Below are 17,188 nucleotides of genomic sequence, written 5' to 3'. Positions count from 1 at the left end.
CAGGTGCAGGAGGAAACATTCATCTATGTGTTTCTAAAAGAAAGCATGGCCGGGGGAAAAAGGATCACAGGTAGGTTAATAATGCGTAAAAGCAAGTTAATCCACAATTGTTTTATAGGTGATACTACAGATACGTTATATACAATAGGCATAATCCTGCAAGACCATTGCAGAAGCATATGGCACACTTCTGGCTTGTGCTCTGTCAAGAAGCCAGGCTATGGTATCTTGTGTTCCATCTAGGCAGTATGAAGTCCCTATTTAGCCTATTTGGTTTTGCCACCTAGAACTGCTACTTGACACAGGCCTGGAAGCAAGTTCCTACAGTCACCAGTTATGACGAATCAAGCAGTATGTTTCACTGCCTTTCTCCTCTTCCCAGTTTTACAGTATCTGGGATTCCTGTCACAGGGAATGAGGTGTAAACTTAAAATGTATTCATACAGCTATTACATTCACAGCTGTGAAATTCCTTCTGACTTCATTTTACTAGTGAGGAAATGAGCCACAAAACAAATCTTTTGGGCGTTATATCACCAGTTAGGAGCATGAAGAGCAAGGGGGGAACGTTCAAGCACCATTACAAGAAACAATAAAAATTGGAAAGGAATTTATGTATACATTATAATTTTAGTAGTCTTATTTAATAGCACCATTTTCTTTGATAATTTACATTTTAATGAACCACTGACAGTAGCTGTCTTAGAACACTCTTTTTTCCAGGTGTACCTTAACAAAGAACTTGGATGAAACTTTTTGAAATGCTGTGACTATGTAATAGCCAAATGTAGTAGCCAAAATCTGGGAGCTGATTTTTCTTTTTTATCAAAAAAAAAAAAAGAAAATGGTTCTAATTAGAAATTAATAAATTTTAAATAAAGCCAAATTACAAAGTAAAATCCATCAAAGATGACATTGCAACCCTCTAAAACTTTGTTCTTCCATGAATATGAGTACCCTAAGACCACAGCTGATCTTAAGTATATATAGATTTGCTTATCATTCCATGAAATAAATCAAAAGCATCTACTGAATTTAGATAATAGTTTTGATTGTCTAGCGCTTTCTTATTACAGTACTGAAGACAATCAGAAGGAAAATAGGGAAGACTTTCTATCATTCATTGTTTCCACTCTGATCCAGCAGCCAAATGTGTATGTGCATAAACCACATGATAAGATAATTCAAGGTCAGTGGTATTCATACATACAAATAAAATCCATAGTCTATGCTCCACGAATGCCAGGGCTGACAGAATGTTAAAAACTTAAGGAGATATTCCTGTTACGCTCTACAGAGTCTGAGGGTTATAAAATATAACTATCCTTTCAAGATGAATTTTGCTTTGAGGTTTTTTTTTTACTGTATCAATACATTTTAGAACTCCTGATACTTTGGTTATCTAAAAAGAGAGCAGCTAGCAGCTTTGGGATGTGTGTCACATTATTTATCTGCATAACTTCTGTAAAAGTTATGCATGGATGTTTGGTGATTATGGTCCCTGAGAACGTGGGTTTCACAAGCTTCATTTTTAGAAAGAGAAAATCCAGGTTAAGGGGAAAAAAATGGGTAAGAGAAAGAGCAAGTTACTACATGGGAATGGGGGATAATGGAAGTGATTAAATAAATTCTTTTTGTTTTTTTCATTTCTATTACATGTTATATACCATTGTATTTTCCTATTTCAGAATTGTCCTTTCTAAAAGAAAACTAATTTCTCGACTAAGAATGGAAATATCTTTTTTTGGGGTTGATACATATTTCCCTTATTCATGAATCATGTATCTCTTCAAAAATCAGGACCTTGGCACCTAAACCACAATGTTATAGTTTGGTATTAAAAAGACATGTTCTCCAACCATTTAAGCAATTTCTCACTCAATCATGGTTTCACAAAACACTTTTGAAACAAAAAATGTATGTTTTGATTTGTTTTTTTCTTTTTTTTCTTTTTTTCTTTTTTTTTTGCTCTAAAGAACTCAAGGGCTGCCAATCTCCATGTTACTAAAAAAAAAAAAAATAAAAAACCACACCAAATCAATCCAGACTCATATGTAAATAAGTTAGGGAAGTCCCAATAGTTGTGCATTATTCATAACTCAATGTGAATTTCACACTGAGCAGCATTTCACCATTGGAAAATAAAAATAAAAGTTTTGTTCATACCACTGCTTTGTTTGTATTTACTGTGTTAAAAATTTAATTAATTTATTGCCATTGTCTGAGTATCTTTGGCTGAGACCAGGCTGCTGCATAGTATAGCTGGTTTTTCAAGTCAGTCAACCTTCAAGCACCCGACTCCTGTAAGAGCAGTCAAATTCGATGAATACCATGTGTGACAGCACAATCTGTTCCAGAGAGTGATTTCTAATAGCACACAGAACTGTCACCCTGAAAGTTATTAGTATAACAAATTTTCATTGGCTTTACTTCTAAGAGGACTAGGCAACTGTACCTGCATAGAACAGTCTGACAGAAGTGCATATGAATTGCAGGATACATGGAATAGCTAATCACACGTTTATATCTTTATTAGTTTAATTTTTTATACTCTTATACGTTATGCATTTGAAATTATTGTAATATGAAGACTAGATAACCAGCTTACTGACACATTAACCACAGAAATGAAGAAGTTGTCTTGTGAACAAGCTCTGCTCAAACATTTTGGGTCTTTGGTCAGATTATCAGGACATTGGTTAATACAAATACAATTCTTTGACCAAATAAAAAAATAACTCATCTTTTTTAAAGCTTCTTAACAGCATCTCTCAAATTATAAACTGATGTCTAATTAAGATTGTTAGGAGAAAAAGAAAGGGGGGGGGGAGGGGCAAACAACGTATTTGTGAAATGCATTTAGTCAAATTAATTACTTGACAAACATTCACCTTCTATAGGAATGCTGTTGCGTACAAATACAGAGAGGTGACAACCAAGTAAATAATGTTTAAAAAAGGCTTTCTCACACGTTTTCCAAAGGTTGCTTAATAAATAGGCATTATGAGTGTAATCCTAGTCCAGCTGAATTTACAAAAACACTCTGGAGAAGTTCCAGAGGGACAGTATTTTAAGACTTGACCTTTTAGAGCTTGGACTGTCCTACTATCAAGGCATTTTTAATTTTTCTCTTTTAGTATTATCATGCATTTCTTTAAGGAGCAGGCTTTCAAATGAGTGTTCTAGAGTATTTAGACCTATGTATATGTGTATGAATGCACACCCACAGCTACACACTGAGTAATTCTGAAATTAAATGTTCTAGCAGCCTAAAAACAAACCAAGCAAAACCAAATGAACAAAAAAACTCCTTAGTTATTGATGTCCTTTGTTAAGGGTATTCTTTTCCCAGCCAGATTTCACAAGCATTGCCATTCCATCCTTCCCAGCACTCACAGTTTCCACAGCTACAAACACCATTGCCTAGAACAGAACGAAAAAAGGGCAATTATCATCATTGAAATGTGGTTTATGGGAATTGAAAAGCCATGCTAAAGTGGTTGCATTGTTCCTTTATTGTTTCCCACACACACCTTTTTTTTTTCCCTTTTGGAAGGAAACAATTACTGTACCATTGCATTAAGAAGCCGCCCCAAAGCATTAATAGCAGTCTCTCAATAACTCCATCAGCAGGATCACAAATCTTGTAATTATGCCACCACTACTTGCACCCAGCTGTTGAAGCTCAGTGTTCACACTGTACCTCAAGGTGCAAGGAAAAACAAGATTACTTTTAACTATAACATGGAAAGGAAAAGACATACAAAGTTCAAACCAGAATATCAATAAAAGCATCGCTTTGATCATGGAAAACTTTAAATTATCAGAAGTGCTATATAAATAAATAATAGCTCAAAGTCTCTATTAGATGAAAAATGTGTTGGCCCTGTTTTGCAGTAGCGACATATTAAGTACTGAGACCCATATTTTCATTTTATTTCAACATTTTCCATGACTTCTGGGTGCTCAGCTTGAGACCTCCACATGGTGGGTTTCCAACATGAACTCCTCTTCCCGCTGACTTTATGAAGATCTGTGAATAGCCAGTACAGCTGAAGATAAGGCTCCTCTTGCCTCTGTACTGGGTATTTGCCCCCAGAACAGGTCTCTTGCTAATTAAGTCTAGCTGGAAGACAAAATTTACTAGTGTCAGCCCTCCTACTCTCACTCTCTAATCGGCTTGCAGATTTCCTCTGCATCTAATAATTGCTCAGCAAAGATTTTCTAAAATTAAGATTTGTAACAGGAAGCAGGCAGTGAGTTGATTTAGCAATTCCCACGGTGCTTCTTGTCACTGGATTTGTCTTGAAGGTTTGCTGGCAGCCTGCCTATTTCTAGCTGCATCTGCCATATGAACTCTCAGACAATATTTAGGTGAAGCTACCTTAATCACAGCCATCACCTCATAAGAAACACTGTCAGGTACTTCAGCCTCCCACTGAGAATTGTCTGATTGCTGGGAAGCTCTGTTTATGCACACAGCTATGCCTCTCACCTACCAGAGACCATCACACAAGTGAATTTTATCTATGACTTAAATGCATTATACACATAGAAAATCTAACAAGAGAAAAAAAAAATTAAAGAACTGTCATGATCACAATGCTGACACTGTACTGCCTTTGTCAAAAAGCAGTAACTTGTAGAGTCAGTGAAAATTGTACAGTGAAAATTGTCGATGGATTTCACAGCTGGCTTATTTAAATTCATACTCAGGCTTTCAACCGTTGTTTTGAAACCTGAAGTTGATTATCATGCTACACAAAGAAACAGAGCAGGTTTGAATAACCAGCAAATGCACTTCCTCCATCAGAGGAGAAAGAAAAAGCTGGGCTTTGTCTACTATAATTCCCATCAACCCATTGTGTTTCTTAGAGCAATTAAGTGTCAACCTGTACTGCACCTGTGCAAATGAGACCATCATGTTTGTCGCAGTCTCGGTCATCACATTCACAGAAATCACCCGAAATGTACCACTCCTGTGGTGAGCAGATGCACTTTCCACAATGGCAGGAACCTGAAATCACAAGAAATTATTACTTGCAGTCAAAGACCACTTTTAGACTAGGGGAGACCATCCCCAGACACACACATGTGCAGACGCACAAAATTCTTGCCTTGGTAGCTATTGTATAAAAGAAATTAATCAAGCTAAAAGCTTTTTGATTAAAGGGATTCTTCTGGGTGAGGCATTACTACAAATGCTTCCATTCAGCTATTTCACTTAATCAGCACACACATTTTGAAGCTTTTCTTTGGTTTCCAAGTACTATAATCAGGTCTACTTTTCCTAGTAAACTGTGGTAAGGGTTAACTGGAAAACCTCAAATTGTCCCAGGCAGTAAAATCGTACCCACGAAGAATATGACCTTCCTCATCTGAAGCTTCCAGGGACAAGTCCAGAAAAGACCAGAGGTGCCTAAGACTAACATTTGGACCCCTAAAATCCTCATCATCACAAATGAAGAGACTCCACCTCCCACAGAATTACTAAGTATTTGCTCTAGGTCTGTGCATATAACAGCAGATGCGCAGTCTGATCCCATCACCCCATGTTGGGATAAGCCACTCTCCTTCTCCTCAGGGATGCCACATCACACCCCCACAGGCAAAGGAGGGACTTTATGCTTAATGCTGTAACCCAACAAGAACTCCAGAAACCTCCATTTAAGAGAGACTCAGAGAGGACCTTCAATAGAAGGTTAGTGACTCTGGATCCTGGAAAGAGACAGCTGCCTCCAGGCAAACAGGTGTCAGGAAGCCTGTAGCCTGACAAGGGTGTGAGAAACAGTTTTCTGCAACTAGAAATGCCACTAGGAGATCACAGAATTATAGAGTCATCCAGGCCAGAAAGGACCTCCAAGATCAAGTCCAGCTATTTCCCCCACTCCACCAAGCCTGTCACTACACCATGTCCCCAAGCACCAGATCTAGATGGCTTTTAAACACATCCAAGAATGGCAATTCAACCACCTCCCTAGGCAGTCCATTCCAGTGCCTGACTACCCTTTCTGTGGAAACATTTTTTGTTTAGTGTCCAGTCTAAACCTCCCTTGGCACAGCTTGAAGCTGTTCCCTCTCATTCTATCATTAGTTATTGTGAGAAGAGACCAGTGCCTACCTCTCCACAATCTCCTTTCAGTTAGTTGTAGGGAGCAATAAGGTCTTCCTACAGCCTCCTTTTCTGTAGACTAAAGAAGCCCCAGTTCCCTCAGCCACCCCTCACAGGGCTTTTTCTCCAGGCCCTTCCCCAGCTTGGTAGCCCTTCTGTGTACCTGCTCCAGTGCCTTGATGTCTTTCCTGTAGTGCAGTGCCCAAAACTGGACACAGTACTCGAGGTGGAGCCTCACCAACACTGAGTACCGAGGGAGAACCACCTCCCTGGTCCTGATGGCCACACTATTTCTAATAAAGGCCAGGATGCTGTTGGCCGCCTTGGCCACATGGGGACATTGCTGACCCCTTGGCTGATTCCCACACCTGTCTGAGCTGGTTTTACAGAGCCTGTCCTCAGCTGCCTGACCTTATGTAGATCACAAACATTTAAAGGGCAAAGGGAGAAAAAAATCCTTTTGTGGTCCAAGTCCAAAGAACTAGTTACAGCACAAATCAATTAAAAAAAGAAAAAAAGGCCAAAAAAAGCAGCAAATAAATGACAACAAAGAATACACAGATAGTATACAATTATGAATTATGGGAGACAGAAAAATAAAAAAAAGGAACCAAGGAACCTTTAACAGAATACACTTAATACATGAGTTAGATACTGTTGAAAATCCTGCACTCTTGAAATGTTCCCAGAATGATGCAATCCTAAAGAAAAATACATAGAAAGAAGGTTGATTATGTCAGAATATAATCTAAATAGAATTCGTGGGTTACTTAACAGAGGCTGAAGTCAGAGTGTGCAAAACAATGATTTTTCACCTTTCCATTCCTTTCAGTGACCTGTGAATGAAATCCATAGTAAAAATAAAATGCATTTTTCTTTTTTATTTAAACTGCGGGTTTATCAATATCATCCAATTTTCCCTGAAACTTAATTCTTTAAAAATTCACAACATCCTGAGAAGAGTATATGACATTTTCAATTAAAAATGTAAGTTATACAGTGTTTATTGTAAATTGACAAAAGTTATCTTAATTGCCTAATTTAGAGAAATGCTGTCTTAACCTGTAACATACTGAACATGTAAATAAATACAGGAAGAGCTACTGATTGGAATATTTGGGGAGTATTTGCTTAAGCATCTTGAGTTCTGAGTATTACTTACTGAGCCATGGCTACAGAAAATAGCAATGTTCTCCGCAAGTATAACAAATGCCATTGTACAAAGAGGCAGTGGAGGACAGCACACGTATTCCATGACTGCTGTGCAAGAGCTACACAAAGACATACCTGAAGGTAATTTAAACCAAATGCCTCTGTTTATACAAATTACCAGGTACTGACAGCAGAAAAAAAATGACGAATAGTACGAGAATTTCAATGAAATTTAAGCAGTTATTAAGAGCATGATATCGTAAGAAACCTGAAGCAAGCACTGATGCTGCTACTGACAGATGCCCACAATATTTAAAACTATTCTGCAGAAGATGCAGCAAATTTAACACCATCAACCACGAAAGATCAGGCTTCAGTATGCAAAATCTATTAGGAAGAACGAATGTATCAAGTCTTTTCTCTGAGCAGAACACACTGCTCTGGAGATTCCTTAGTTTAATTAAAATTAGTCTAATGAGTTTCAGGGTGTTCCCTGGGATCCCAGCCAGATCCTCTTGGATGGGATTTGGCTCATTACCTAGCCTGTGTCCTGCACTATTACAGTAGCCATCTGCAGCCCTACATTATCTGCCAGGGAGGCAGCAGCCTGGTGGGTGTTGCTGTTTTGCATGGGAAGAGTTTTTTACAACAGGTGGCATAATCAGTGAACCAAGATTTTCCAACAGCTCAGGAATGTGGATGTCCAACTTCACTTATATTAATGGAGTGTAATTTCCTGGAAGTGTTAGAGTTATCTGCTGAAAACCAGGACTGCTTAGAATCTGCTAACTCCACCATACACAAAATCAAGCTCCCTTAGTCTATTATAGCACTTGCTTTAATGTAGTTGTAGACAGTAATAAGGTCTTCCCTCAGCTTCCTCTTCTCCAGGCTAAACAATCCCAGGTCCCTTAGACACTCATCCTTAAGACTTGTTCTGTAGACCCTTCACCAGATTGGTTGCCTGACTCTGGACATGCTCCAGCAACTCAGTGTCTTTCTTGGAGTAAGGGACCCAAAACTGAACTCAGTATTCGAGGTGCAGCCTTACCAGAGCCGAGTATAGAGGCACAATTACTTTCCTACTCCTACTGGCCACAGTGTTCCTGATACAGGCCAGGATGTTGTTGACCTTCTTGGGAGCCAAATATATCTTTTAAATAAATAAAATCACACCAGTGTTGCTGAATATGTATTTAGAGTCAGATTTGTAAATGCCATAGAAAGTAAATGCAGGTCAACAGTGTGCTACCACCTTGGAAAATCTGGGCCTCTGTGGCCTCCATTCACACAGTCAGGTTTAAAAGCACCATTTGACTGCAGCTGGGGCAATTTTCAGGCTGCTCCACCCAAACCACCCCCTGGGCAGCACAGCCAACAGAGGGAAAGGGAAAAAAAAAAACATATGGAAAAAAAAAAACATAAAAAACCCAAAACCCCAGACACACACACACCTTGATGTCTCTGCAAATTCTTGCCAGATTATCTGCTCCCAAAGCCTCAAAGTAAATTGTAATCTTGATACAGTACTCAAAATAAATTGTTCTCAGAGCAAGATTTACCATCTAAGTATTTCTCAGCCATACTTTAAAAAAGGTATCAGATAATACAAATATTTTAAAATTCAAGGTCATTTTTCATGTTTATATATATTTAGAATGCTGTATAGTGCATTTCATTGATTTTTAAGCATACAGTCCCACCTTCACAATTCATAAAAAAAAATGTTAAAAATCACAGGGAGACCAAGACTGAGAGAAGTTAACTTCTGCAGTAAAATTGAGTAACTTAATTTCTTCAATAAGTTAGCATCCTCTTACATATTAACTAATTTAAAGATAGCTACATCTTCTGGAAACAATAGAGAAACAGTGCAACTGCTTCATTTTCTATGACTGAGAAAAGTGCAGGAAAAAATAATAAAAGAAAATGGTGCTGTGGGGGACAATTATGATAGGTGATAATACCTGCCTGGAAACCCCATCTGAAATTCCTTTGCACTAAAATAAAAGTTACCAAAGGGACAAATGGAAATCTGCCTGACGTGGAAGGCTAAATGTTTTGGTTTTGGTTTTGGTTTTTTTTTTCCAGCTAGCAGGTTTCTTCTCTGTCTACGCAAAAAGTATATGAATAGAGGAAATGCCACATCCAGCCTGGAATGAGTGCATTCTAGCCTCCAGTCAGTTCTACCACCCATTTTTGCCTATTTTCTTTTAGACATATTATATTAAAATGTAGGCAGTTTGCACTATGGAGGAGCTAGAAAGCCCTCTTTCCAGTAATGCAATTTCCTAGCCTGAAAGACTCCAAGCTATGAACAGTAGAGAACAATTTCAAATAATTATCAAGATTTTCTAAATTTTATTACTCCCTGTGGCAATTTTTTTAGCTAGATGCAGCCACCTGAATAAAAATTAGTAAATGAGAGAGTTTGTTGAATTCTGTCACGGGGGCTGCAAATGTTTGCCTTGCCTTTGCTGCCATGCTGGTAAGGGAAGTGATGAAGTATCCAAAATGTTACTGTTAGACACACACCTCTACTTGCTGTTGTCTGAGGTACTACATTTGCCATCTTGCCCACTGCAGTGCTACTTGCAGATAATGCTCCTGTCCCTCAAACTGGATGGAGCACTAACCATTAAGTTTATAATGTCCAGCTGTTGACCACAGAGCACTGGATAAACACATCAAGGAAATTACATGCTACTAAGAAATTGCATAGGAGAGCAACACTGCTCGACACATACAGCTGTGCTGGGTATTTGACAAAGTGGATGTGTCACAGAGACAAATATAATATCCTTTTAATAGCAGGTGGCTTTGAAAGAAAGGGTTACTAAACAGCACTCCACTGCAATAAACATTTTTCTTCCAGAACATGATCATTTTCCTCTGGCAGGGCACTGACGTGGAATAGCTCAGCTGCCAGTTCTTACCCTTCCCCGAGCATAGTATGCCACCCGTTGACTCGCAGAGACTTCTGCTCTCTTCCTCTGTCATGTTGCACTTCCTCGAATGCTGGCACAACTTTCCAAACCACCCATCCTGGCAAATGCATCGGCCACATGAGCAGATACCATGTCCTGTAACAACAGCAAGGATGGTTATAAGCAAAACAAGCAGAAAGCACTGAATGTGGTCACAACTGAGAACATCTTCTGAGCTCTGCAGTTTGAATTGCATACTGCTGGATAGACAGAGAGGTGCAGTTTTCTTCAGTTTTTTTATTCTTATCTTAAACAGAGTGTCATGGTGATGTGCAGACCAGCATAAGCATGTCTCCCCTCATCCAATAAAGCTCAGCATCAACTCCCTTGCATACAGAGGACACACGCAACTGCTTTCCTCCCATGTCTTTAATTCTGCAGCCTGGTGCTGAAGTCTCACCTGCATATCCCATACTATAGCCTGAAAAAGGACACCCAGCACAGGGCTAAGAGCAGCACAGCGCACAGCAGAACAAACAAGGGAGAGAAAATTTGCAGTCTCTTCCAACAGCCCAGTACTGCTGGTTATCTGCTACAGTGCATTGAGCAGCTGATGTACAAAGCCTGGACTCCACATGCTCTGCAATTACTACAGATTAACTCACTCAGTACAGGACAAAGATAATTCCCCCAGGTTCTCATGCAATTGCTAAAATTGGTTCTATATAAACCCAACTAGCAACCTACAAAGAGTTCCTCTCATCACCCTAACAACCACCTTCTCTTCTGCACCTCTTCTCCAGACACAGCTATCTCAGATCAGCAGTTTTACTCCTGATATTGCAGTGAAATTCTGAAGGAGGAAAAGGAGGGAGGAGGACACCAGAGCATTCTTCAGTGCACAAGCCTGCACCACCCAAAGGCAGGACTTTGAAGAAGTGTGGGCAAGCTACTATGGTGGGTTCTTTCCACAGGGACATAGATTTCAATTATCAGGTCAAAACAAGAAGCCTGAATGAGAGGCAAAATGTACAGGGAGAAGAAGAATATAGTACTAAGGATATAAATATCAGAAGATGATTAATAATAAGGGGGAAAATAGTGGAAAAATAAATGACAGAAAGAAAATAGACATGAGAAAAAAAATTAAATAGAGGGCAAGTGTAGAGGAATACACTCTGAAATGTTAGGTAAAGAAGGACAGGGAATGACAAGCAGGAGAAATATAAAATAAATCCTAGAACTTGGGTCTAAGATAAGGCCTAGAAGCTCTACCTGATGTTTGTAAAAGGGGGGGGAAGTATTAAATAGATTCTTTTTGAGAATTATTTGTAAAAAGATTAATTTAAAAAAATATATGTTTAATAGCTAACTGAGTAGAAAATATGGCCAGGAAGAAGGGAAAAGTCAAGCAGATAAGAATATAGAAATGGAACACAGAGAGAAAAAAAAAACGAAGAAGAAAGAAGAAGAAGAAGAGGAAGAAGAAGAAGAAGAGGAGGAAGAGGAGGAAGAAGAAGAAGAAGAAGAGGAAGAAGAAGAAGAAGAGGAGGAAGAAGAAGAAGGAAGAAGGAGAAGGAAGAAGGAGAAGGAAGAAGGAGAAGAAGGAGAAGAAGGAGAAGGAGAAGAAGAAGAAGAAGAAGGAGGAGAAGGAAGAAGGAGAAGGAAGAAGGAGAAGGAAGAAGGAGAAGAAGGAGAAGGAGAAGAAGGAGAAGAAGGAGAAGAAGAAGAAATGTCTCCCAAACAGAATTTTAGTTTTAAACCTTGAATAATATTTCTGCAGCAGAGATGATCATTCCTTAGTTAATCAGTTTACTGGTCTTAATAGAAGCACATACATACCATTGACTTTTATCCTATACTGCAATCCAAAGTACAAGAGGTAGAAAAAGAAGTGCATACACTGCCACATACACATCTTCTAGGTAGACGGCATGCAGTTCCATTGATTTACTATAGTTAAGCTTCTGTCAGAGCATTTTCATCTACCTTATTTATTTTTAATTAGTACCATGTAGATTAAGACTCAAGAATAGCTCTGAAAAGCAAAATATATAATTGGATATATAATTGGATGTCAATGTTTGAAGACTGTTTGTAAAGATATAAATATTTGTATTCATTTTAGCAGCAAATAGCAAGAAATCCATTGGCTGATTTCACTAAAAGAAAAATTTTGTATCATTTTTCTTGTATAGTCATTATGATTTACAGAATGTAGAAACTGATTATATCTGAAAACTGTGGCAGATTACTAGCAGATGTCCATTGTAACCCAAATTAACCTGGACACCAGGATGAACTATTTTTTATCAAGCATGGAAATAAAATGGTGTGATTGTGGGAAGCCTCATTTTAGAACTACTCGTACGACTGTTGTTGGAATTCCCCAAAAACCTGCATGATAATATTCTAATACAAAAGGCATCATTACACGTGAATATCAGCATGCTAAAAAAGGTGAAGTAATCACTGCAGAGGATGCTGGTTCTTACTTATACATGAACTGGTTATAACCAGATAATGTTCATGAAGGGCAAACCGCAGCTTGTCCAAAACAAAATATGGCACCTCAGGAGAACAAAAGTTTCAAACTAATACAATATAATTAATACATATTACAATCAATATTTTCCAGAAATGAAAGACAACTCTTCAGTTACAAAAATATGAATCTGACTTTCCTGAGTGACAAATTTATCCTGTAAGCAAAAACCAGTTTTCCACACTAAGAGAGAAGTCCACCCAGATCTAATGGTGGAGAGATCCTATGAGTTAGAAAGAAGAAGACTGCACAGCCAAAGAAAGAAAGGTTAAATAGATAGCAACTAATGTAAATGAAAAGTTTTGTTTGGAATAAACCAGATACAATAGAAAAACAAAACCAACCAACCAAGCAATCACTCCCCACCCCCAAAAGCTAACTGGATAAAATAATAAGTTGCAAAAGTGTACTATGAATGTGATTAATCTCATCATAATGCAGGATCTCAGATTTAGGACAATGAAGTAAATGAAATTAATATTTCTCTCTGTATTTAAATAGAAACAGACTTTTTTTTAATAGGACTATGATAAAGAACTTCCCATTATATTACTAACATATGAGAATATTAAACAACATCTATCTGGAAGAAATATTTCTAAGGGAGCAGGCTTCATTAACTTTTTCAAATATGCTATAGGATTTGGTAAAAACATTGTTAGGTCACTGATTTTTGGTTTTATTTCTGTTATTTTTATTTTCATTGTTATTTTTATTGAATACCAAGAGAAGAAAATAAGATGAACAGTTCCGACAACTGCAGTTAGAGGATCTTAATATAAGTATAAAGCAAAAAACCAATTGTCTATTATATTTTTTATATATATAGGCTACTTGGTATTGTCCAAGTCTAACAAAGGTAGACTGTGGTTCCAGTTCAAGCAATACAACAGGCAGGAAGCTCAGTAAAACCTTCAAGTGAAACACCGCAGTGAACAGGGCTAATACCATCCTTATATGCATACAGCAGGAGAGAAGAGAGTAGGAACAGAATTGAATAAGAACATTTAGAGCACTGATGAGATGGACATTAAAGTTCTGCAGCTCACTGTGACATCCATGTCTGAAGAGATTTTGAAAAAGTTGGAAGTTCCTCAAAAAGTTCCAAACAGAATTTAAAGGGCAGAGAATATTGCTTGTTGAAAGAACTTCAAAGATCTGTACTTGCTTAGCTTATTGAAAAGAATAAAACAGAAGAGGAAGGGGGGGGAAAGACTGCAAAGTGTTTTAGCAGCATTTGAAGGTACCAGAATGGCCATTTTCAAACTACCAAAGAAAGACAAAGCAAGAACCAGAGAGAAAATCTGATACTGACACTCATTTGGGAAAACAAACAAACAAACCACCAAAAACCCACCAAAAAACCCCATCATTTCAAACAAGATTGATGATCATTGGAGCAAACTGTCAAGTGTTGTTGGCATGGGCTGCACATGTCTTAGAGTCTTCAGAGCACAGCCTAAGAGATAGCCATGAGTTGTGCACAGTAAATAGCCTTCCGAATAGGGGAAGCATGGATATACTGTAATGGTTATTTATAGCCTAATGTATGAAGCTCAACATCCAAGTCTCTTTTGTATTTGCAAATTATTATTTATCAATCAACTTAAATGTTGATGCATTAGCAATTCATTTACTGCTTATTTCAAAAGAACAATAAAATTATTTTTTTACAATCCTAGATCGTATTTTATACTATCTGAAAAGCTAATCAAACTACATTCTCTGTGCATCTTTGTAAAATCTCAACCTTTAAAAGCCCTGCACAAATATCTGGGTGATCAGAACAGAAAACTGTTGGGTAGGAAATAAACTCTTATTTTACTGTAACAGAAAGCATAGACAAATTAGAGGTTCAATTCAGATTCCTAGTGCCATTTGACATACCCTATATCACGACAGCAGACATTATGCAGGCATTCCTGTGTCTTTGTGGAGCCAAGCTGGGGTCAGCCAAGGATAGCCTTGAGAATCAGAAATCACACAAGGTGTTTAAATTTAGGCAACTGAAGACTTTGAAATTTTGTCTCAGGTAGTCCAAGAAGCCATAGTAAAGTCAGAAGTTGAATTAATATTTCTGAATCTTCAGACAAGTCAGTGTCAAAAGCTCTCTTCAGCTGGGAGATAGGAGAGGAAAATAATACCGGCCTAGGTAGGTATATTGGAGAGTTCCATGAATGTCCTTTATACATCTGTTTCTGTGAAGCAATGTTAGTGCAAGAAATGAGGAAACTGACAGCAACTGCAGTATAATATTAACACTTAGTTTCGCTTAATGAAGCGTATCATTAGCCACAATTCTCTCATTTTTATGGCTATGGTCTTATTGGTCCTCATAAAAACATGGTATCTGAAAATATCATGTTTCTGCTTCGTTGAACTGGTGACAAAAAAAAGCCATTCATGATTTCTGCTGTATGGACCTAGAACTCTTATAAAAACAATTCACGGTTTCTCCTGTGTATCTTTATCATATAATAATGCATGGTTATATATATATTAAAAAAAGGCAGTACTTTTTATGAATAAAATTTACTCAGTCTAGCTGGAAAGTAATGAGAATTTTATATCCAAAGGTGCATGGCAATTAAGGGCATACCAGCCTTTTGAGAGGGAGTACTCCCATTGAACATCCTGATGATGACTATGTGATCCTAGAATTCTTCACTAATTGTAATAATTTCATGTGGAAGCTTCTGCCTCTGTTTTAAAAGTTTAAATCTTGAATTGTGTCTGTAAGTATATGTATGCCTTATTAACCACAGCTCTTCCTTTGTTCTCCGTTGATATATAAAGAATTATATTGGAAATCTTGACTGTGAATGAAAGGAATGGAAATGTCTAGGTAAGCGCTGAAATGAGGTTAAAAACATGACCTGTATTGATAACTAACAAGACACATCAGTAAAACTGAAGAATGTACTATTTTGTCAAAATCATAAGATTTGCACTTTCACAAAACAATGGTGTGGTGATTTCCATGAAAACCTGTCAGCAGAAGTCAGTGTGCTCAGCAACAAAGGATGACAACAGAGAGACGGTGAGTCTAAGTCCTTCTCATGTAAGCCCAACAAGAACAGTAGTGTCCTAAGAATGTAAAAAATGAGCAAGCACAGACAAGAGGCACCACGCTTGCCTGAAACTTACAGAGGTGAAAGTAAGAAAAATTGTGAGCCAAAAGATCATCCTCATAGATGGATCCTAAATAATATAAAAGAACTGTTTAAAAACTAGTTTGTTGCTGTCGGTCAAGTAAAATAAAATAATCTATTGATAACTTAATGGACAACATCTTTTGTCCATTGTGAACCTGACCAAACTACTTCAACCCAGGTGTGAAGGCAGACCTGAGTAAGGAGGGTAATATTAACTACCTCAGCATTTCCTTCAAGAACAAATCAGCTCCTCCAGCTTTTACAAGCCTTCATACTACAACCTGGATCACAAACTAGTGAGAACTAATGTCTTTTACCAAAAGACATCGTTAAAAATAGTCAAAAGAGACAGCTGCAATTACTCTTTGATGTGGTTTGACATCACACAACTGAATTCTCTAGTTAGGAAATCTCTGTTAGGATTACATTTTGATGTGCCGTGGCCAAAATAAATAGCCAACAAGTGAATCTGCTCACTTTAAAACAAAAATAAATAAATAAATATTTTAAAGAAAAAAATCAGACTTCTCAAAGCATTCTATTATCAGCAAAGAATTGGCTTACTGGTATGACCAGAGGCTTAGTTATCACAGAATCATTGAATCAGTCAGGGTTGGAAGGGACCACAAGGATCATCTAGTTCCAACCCCCCTGCCATGGGCAGGGACACCTCACACTAGATCAGGCTGGCCAGAGCCTCATCCAGTCTGGCCTTAAACACCTCCAGGGATGGGGCCTCAACCACCTCCCTGGACAACCCATTCCAGGCTCTCACCACTCTCATGGTGAAGAACTTCTTCCTCACGTCCAGCCTGAATCTCCCCACTTCCAGTTTTATTCCATTCCCCCTAGTCCTATCACTACCTGATAGCCTAAAAAGTCCCTCCCCAGCTTTCCTGTAGGCCCCCTTCAGATACTGGAAGGCCACAAGAAGGTCACCTCAGAGCCTTCTTTTCTCCAGACTGAACAGCCCCAATTCTTTCAGTCTGTCCTCATAGGAGAGGTGCTCCAGCCCTCTGATCATCCTGGTGGCCCTTCTCTGGACATGTTCCAGCATGTCCATATCCCTCTTGTAATAGGGGATCCAGAACTGGATGCAGTACTCCAGGTGGGGTCTCACCAGAGCTGAGTAGAGGAGGAGAATCACCTCCCTCGACCTGCTGGCCACAATTCTCTTGATGCAGCCCAGGATCTGGTTGGCTTTCTGGGCTGAAAGTGCACACTGACAGCTCATGTTGAGCTTCTCGTCCACCAGCACCCCCAAGTCCCTCTCCTCAGGGCTGCTGCTCTCAGCCAG

At 38.4% G+C, this 17,188-nt stretch overlaps 1 protein-coding gene across 1 annotated transcript in view; it reads right to left on the bottom strand.

Annotated features, from left to right (window-relative positions):
* Nucleotides 1-3,331: 3,331 nt before the first annotated feature.
* ITGBL1 (integrin subunit beta like 1) overlaps nt 3,332-17,188 on the bottom strand; it is a 146,356-nt gene continuing 132,499 nt past the window's right edge. Inside the window, exons 9-11 of the mRNA XM_054385231.1 lie at nt 10,201-10,347; nt 4,904-5,017; nt 3,332-3,423 (exon numbers count right to left, since the gene is read on the bottom strand). Of these exons, the coding sequence (XP_054241206.1) occupies nt 3,332-3,423; nt 4,904-5,017; nt 10,201-10,347 (353 nt within the window). The remainder of the gene's footprint in view (nt 3,424-4,903; nt 5,018-10,200; nt 10,348-17,188) is intronic.

This window comes from Indicator indicator, chromosome 1, assembly GCF_027791375.1.
Source record: "Indicator indicator isolate 239-I01 chromosome 1, UM_Iind_1.1, whole genome shotgun sequence".
NCBI lineage: Eukaryota > Metazoa > Chordata > Aves > Piciformes > Indicatoridae > Indicator > Indicator indicator.
The sequence above is the reverse complement of the archived record's forward strand: the minus strand, read 5'-3'. Positions and strand labels throughout refer to the sequence as shown.